At 43.0% G+C, this 6,607-nt stretch overlaps 1 protein-coding gene across 1 annotated transcript; it reads left to right on the top strand.

Annotated features, from left to right (window-relative positions):
* Positions 1–1,100: 1,100 nt before the first annotated feature.
* On the top strand, positions 1,101–5,464 carry LOC306712612 (heparan sulfate glucosamine 3-O-sulfotransferase 2-like; the record flags this gene model as incomplete). Its single annotated transcript, XM_079181980.1, has 2 exons — positions 1,101–1,624; positions 4,846–5,464. The coding sequence occupies exons 1-2, from the start codon at positions 1,128–1,130 to the stop codon at positions 5,462–5,464; spliced, it is 1,116 nt and encodes a 371-aa protein (XP_079038106.1). The 5' UTR covers positions 1,101–1,127.
* Between the last annotated feature and the right edge of the window lie 1,143 nt (positions 5,465–6,607).

Below are 6,607 nucleotides of genomic sequence, written 5' to 3'. Positions count from 1 at the left end.
AAGCAGCAGTGAAGCTGCAATTTCACCATTCTTCTATTACCGTGGGAGTTCTGGAACTTTTGATCAAATTTCATGATCTTCATCAGCAGATGGAGTTCGCCCAGTTGTTGAATATAGATGTTGAATTATTGATGTTCAAGATTTCTTTTCTTTTTTTCTGAGCACTTTAAGGACAGATTTCAAGCTGAGAAATACTGGCTCAAGTAAAACTCAACTGACAGCTTGAACCTATAAGCTTTGTGGACAAACCCTAAAGTAAAACCACAACTTAGTGCAATATCTTGAAATTAAACACATAAATAGAAAAGAGGAAAAATACTGAATGACCCTCTGGGTGGTTACGGTCATGCAAGTATTCAGCTATAAATGTTTATGGATGTGTCCCATCCTGACGTTTTGAGTTCTCACGTGCTGTTTGGTGTAAATCTGTGAACCAATCCTTAGATAAAATGTCACAACACTGGTGTGTTCATCCTTGTCACCTGCATCAGCCACATTTAAACTTATTCAAATTGTACGCTGAATCTCATCTTGATGGAAAAACAGTCACATATAGTGATGCATTTAACTGGCAGATAACATATTCTAAGCCATGCATGTTTACTATGCAGCAGCTATATCCTGAGATTTACCGAAAGGAGTAACCCACATGATGGAAAGCAGAAGTACAGTCGGGTGAATGACGAAGGCGCTGAATACTTTTTTTTTTTTTTAAATGCAAAGATGCTGTGACGTCACCGTGTTGAATTATTCTTGTGTCGGTTTGGAGCTGTCAGACCCAGAGCAGAGAGCGCATTCCTGCTGCGTCTCACTCGTGCGTGGTGACCATGGAGTCGTCCATGAGTTTTACAGCAGGATGTCATTTCCAAAGTCAGTGCGCAGCGAAGGATGCCGTTCAATTAACGAACTGAAGAGATGGGACACCGACGGATTGTGTAAATATGTGCCCCGCGATGAAGTGGTGCAAGTGGTGACTGCCAACTGACAAGACGCAGAAGTTGTCTAATTTATTTTGTTCTGCTCTGGAGACAGTGGACACTTCAGCCACTTTTAACGACTTCAACAATCAGAAAGGACGGAACGCAAAATCCATTAGAAAACCATGCGCTGTTCATATCCATGGAGAGATGGCATGCGTGCTCCTCTTCAGTCGAATCCTTCCCTTCTCACACCGGCTCACAAGAACATCCATTTGCTTATTGTCGCTTTTCCTGTCTTATGTGTGCTACTGTGCACTATTCCCTGCCGATACCGTCATGCAAAAGCCAGGTGATCCGACGCCCAGCTGTCAGCGCGTCCTGGCCGATGGAGCCAAAAGGCGCATTCAGAAATCACCGTCGTCCTGCGTTTTGCCGTTGGACGCGAGACCGAGCAGCGATGAGGCATCTCGGCTGAAAACCGACCAAAGACCCCCCTCGACTCTCCACGTCGACACGCCCAGTCCTCCAATGGGCAACTTAAAGTTCGGCAATAAAAAGTTACCGAACGCCATCATAGTCGGTGTGAAAAAAGGAGGCACCAGAGCGGTTTTGGAGTTCATAAGGATCCATCCGGACGTGCGAGCGGCCGGCACCGAGACGCACTTCTTCGATAGGAACTATGACAGAGGCCTGGAGTGGTACAGGTAAGAGCATGACTCACTCGCACAGTATATAATCACATGTTACCTGCAAATGGCACCACGAGTAGTTATAATGTGCCAAGAAATCAGAGATGAAATGTACACGTTTCTACTCTTGGACAGTTAAAACTGAATTACACCAGAAACTGTTTTGCAGTTTTATAAAACGGATGAGTAATTATTAGCCTTAATTAGTAAAGGTGTAGCCGTTTTCATTTGGCCGGGGCCTCTGGGAGTCTCTGGACATTTAACGGTCAGCTGTGCTTGTATCCTTAAATCTGCATTTCTTCAGCCTAACTGAATGATGATATAAAATGCTGCCAAATGACCATGAAGATGACGATATTTGGCCAATACAGATGTCTAATTTAATCCCAAATTTCTTTAAATGGAATTTAAAGGGTGTTCATTGTTCGTAGTTATGGTATGTTTTTTCTTCTTCTTTCAAAATGAAAGGAGTCTCTACGAGCCCATCTATTCCTGAGGGTGTTCCCTGACAAACACTTCAAGTAATTCAAACACAAGCAAAAACTGAGACAAATGGTGGCCTCTGCCTTCTGCAAGTGAAAATCACATTAAAGCAGCTGCTTACTGTCAAATATGCGATTTGTCCCCCTCCCTCCCCTTGGTGCCGCTCTGTGTACATTATCTTTTGTGGTGAATAAACAAGCTGGATGTGTTTTTTTTCCCTCTGCAGTCTCACAACTCGTTTCACCTTCTTATTGCAGGAAACTTTGGAGGCCCGAGCTCTGTTTACATCGGCAGAAAAGTGGCCCTCTTGTTTTGATGTACCGTAGAGCAATTCATCAGATTTCTCATCAAATCCAACCTCTCGAGGCAAACAGAATAAACTGCAGCATGCAGGCCTGCTGTCGCCGGCAGGCCTCTGAGCTATTGACTTGTTTGTGTGTGGCAATTAAACTAATCTCAAAATGAAAGTAAAAGATTTATTTCTAAAGTGCTACATGAAGCATCTTTTACTCTGTGCAACTCACGGAGACGGTTTCAATACATGAAACATCCACGTCATTATTTAAACTCTGTGTTTACAGATTTAGATCAGAAATATTCTGGTTTAGTCGGGAAATATCCTGCACACATGCAGACAACAAACACTCACTCATGCTAATGATTGGCTGTCATGCAGCCTACAGAAGGGATGTGTATCAGTAGTATCAGAGTACAATTATAAACTGAAAATATCCCCACTAATTGGCACTTTTCAGGGCGGTTTGCGGCTAAAGCCCTTTTTATCTCAGAGATGTGTCTCGGAGATGTGAACCCTCATCTATTACCGCAGTTTGATTGTCAGCTGCCAAAGCTGGCGAGAAAAGGTCAAATGCCAACCCACTGACTTTTGAGGATTGCTTTGAAAACAAACAGTTGCTTCTCAGGAAACATTCAGTGAACTCTTATCAATGAAGCCCAAACTATTGTTTTGAATAGTTGCAGTCTCATTCTCAATATGCAAATGAGCAGAAATGCAAAAATGAGTCAGAGTTAGCAGTGCTGAAGGCTGGAGTGGGCATTCACACTCCAGTGGAGAACAAAAAAAAAATTCATTTCACAGGTTGTTTTAGGTGCAACAAACCTTCCAAGAACGCTCCAGTATTCATTCCTCCTCTGTTTCAAACAACTTCATACTGTGGTACATTGCTGCACCAGCTACATCAGCAGCTGCCGTGGTTGGAGTTCAGGTAGCAGCAGAGGCAGAGATGTTACTAAAAAAAAAAAGCCTTTGAAACTGAGAGTCTAAGATGAAGGCAGCTAACAACACATGGGAAACAGGCAAACAAAACACCACACAGCAACAGAAGACACCAATGAAGAACTGACACCAAAAAAAAAAGGGGGAGCACAGAGACTAAATACTCAAGAAAAGGAGGGCGCTAACGAGGGACAGGTGACAGCAGGGCTGACGAGCAGCAGGTGAAGCTCATTAGGGGTGAGGCCGACAATCCTACAGGCGGGAAACGGACGAGACAAGACACAAGAGAAGAAGACTTTCAAACCAAAACAGGAAACAAACTGTAACGAAAACCCCAGGACCGTGACGCCAGCTAGTTCAGACATAACATGATGCATCGCTCGTGTGTATTTGTCAGTCATCATTCAAATTCACTAGTTAAAGCCACTGTGTGTGTAGTAGGATCACAACATTCCTGAAATGTTGCCCCTTAGTGGGAGTATCGGTGCAACGGGGATGAAAACAACACATAGACTGAACCAATCTTTTTCTTGTTTTTCTTCAAAACGAAAACCCATCAGAATCATTTGGAAGATGCTATAAAATGTCAACACGAAGAGCAGATGCTTTAGTTTACAGGTAAAGCGATTAGTTGATTAATCAATTAGTCAGTCGATAAAATGAATTAACAAGTATTTGGGTAATTAATTAAGTCATTTTAAGTACAAAAGCCAAACATTCTCATGTTTAAGGCTCTGAAATGTGAACATTTGCTTTTTCCTTGTCTTAACATGATAGTAAATTAAATATATATTTAGGTTTCTGGTCCAACCAAACAAGAGACAACAACTTTCTGGTATTATATAGACCAAATTATATATTGCTTGGTGAAGGAAATACTTGGCAGATTAATCGATTATGAATATACTCGTTAATTGTAGCTCCATTGACAGGCTCTTTTTAAACTCTGTCCTTGGTCTTTCATGGTTTCCAATCAAGCTTCAACCTTTGACTCTGAAGGCATACCTGATCAATTCATTTCTTTCAAAGACAACACTGGCCTAGTTTCCAGACCCAGAAGTAAGCTAACAGAGTCACTCTGCTATGTGTGTTCTGTGTGCATTCACAGTGATTTATTACTCCTGAACCATGCTGGGCTGATGCACAGGAGAGCCGTGTGCGAGACAAGTCTCCTGTGACAACAGACCACTATGAATCTGCGTCCTATTATCATTTACATCGAGAAACTGGGTTCACGTCCAAACTGGAGCTTCTCAGTTATCGAGTGGTTTTGTGCCTCTGAAAACTCACTTTTGTAATCCTGCCCTAAATAGACATCTAATACACACGTTTCCCTTTCGACGGAGTGAATGCAAGGACGCAGTGTCCTCTCTTTCTGAATCTGTTAGTCTTTGTAGTAATGGGAGAAATTCAAACCAGCAAGAAAATCACATAAGAATGCACTGAAAGAAATGTGAATGTAAATGAGAAGCCTCTCTCTTACCGGAAATGTTTACTTTGTGTTTCTTTCATTCAGAGGTTTAATGCCAAGGACTCTCGAAAGCCAACTCACGATGGAGAAGACACCAAGCTACTTTGTGACAAAGGAGACACCGCACCGGATCTCTGCCATGTCCCGAGATACCAAGCTCATTGTGGTGGTGCGTGACCCCGTCACTCGTGCAATATCTGATTACACTCAGACTTTATCCAAAACCCCCGACCTACCGAGCTTCCAGGATCTGGCCTTTAGAAACCAGAGCCTGGGCATTGTGGACACGTCCTGGAACGCCATTCGGATCGGCCTGTACGCTCTGCACCTTGAAAACTGGCTCCGCTACTTCCCTCTGGCTCAGATCCACTTTGTGAGCGGGGAGCGTCTTATCACGGACCCGGCAGGGGAGTTGGCTCGGGTGCAAGACTTCCTTGGTCTAAAGCGCATTGTCACAGACAAACACTTCTATTTCAACCGCACCAAGGGCTTCCCCTGCCTTAAGAAGCCGGAGAGCAGCGGCTCGCCTCGCTGCCTGGGCAAGTCCAAGGGCAGAACTCATGTGCAGATAGACAGAGACGCTATTGAGCAACTGCGAGACTTCTATAGACCTTACAATGTCAAGTTCTATGAAATGGTGGGTCACGATTTCAAGTGGGAGTAGAGGCTTGAGAGATATTTCTAAATGGCACGAGAAAGATTAATGTATTCCACAAGACTAAAGATGGTTTGCCTGCATTAATATGACGCGGTTAAGCCGGATAGCTAACTGTCAGCCGTCTCCGGACAATTTCTGAGTGAAACTGCAAAAAGTGGTATTGTTTTTTGGAAGTGACACTCATGAACATAGCTAAATCTAAGATGACATTGCTTATGCGCTGGTAATGATCAGCCAGCATCAGCATCCTGTTTGTTGCCGGACACAGCCATCATTTCAGCCTCAGGATCACACGGTTTCTTTTTCCTGTGTGCTATTGCTGACTAGATTCCCCATTTGCTGACTGGTTTATTTGAAAAAAGGGAAATTCCAGGGAATGGGATTAGTTCCTCTTAAAACCTGCTTCACTAATCACGGCAGGGCTTGAAAGCAAGACCTTGGAAAATGTCAGTGAAGTCTTCAGGGAGAGCAGAATTAAGCTTCAGCACTGTGGTGGTAAATCTGAAATGTAAAGCCATAACGCAAGTGTGAACCACCTAATATCACATACTGTTGGTCTCATCAGTTTCTATACAGGGTGGGAGATATTCTGTCCTTCTTTCCAGCATGAATCGGGTAAGTTAGTATCTGCTGTAACATGCAGCACTTCACTTTGTTCTCTGTCCTTTCTTTGCAAAAAAACAAAACATGTTTATATATTTTTTACAAATCTATTTAATCGGTACCTTTGACACGATGCTTCTCCATGAACTTCATTAAAAGAAACAGAAGCACAAATACATGTTTTATTTTGTCTTATCTGAAACTTTGACCTTGATGTTGAATCCCTTGTTCAGTCCTTGAATGAGAACCTCTTGGAAAATGGTGGATTGTGTACTATACCTCCCTTTTCATGTCTAGTCTGTAGAACTATTGTTTTCAACAGATTAGACCGCTGACAGCTCTTACATCCGTCGCCAGTGTTGCTTCCGAAAAAACGTACCCTTTGAGGTTTATTGCATTCTGTAAGGTTTGTTGTGTGCCTCGGCATAGGCGTAGGTGTAAGGAATTTCAATCACTTTTCAAAGACAAAGCAGGGAACACCTAGTCATGGCAGGTTATCAAATAGAATCTGGGACTGCGTGTCACATGATCGCAGTGAAAGGTTTG

The sequence above is a fragment of the Pholis gunnellus genome, assembly GCF_910591455.1.
Source record: "Pholis gunnellus genome assembly, chromosome: 21".
NCBI classification, from domain to species: domain Eukaryota; kingdom Metazoa; phylum Chordata; class Actinopteri; order Perciformes; family Pholidae; genus Pholis; species Pholis gunnellus.
This window is presented reverse-complemented; position numbering and strand designations above follow the sequence as displayed.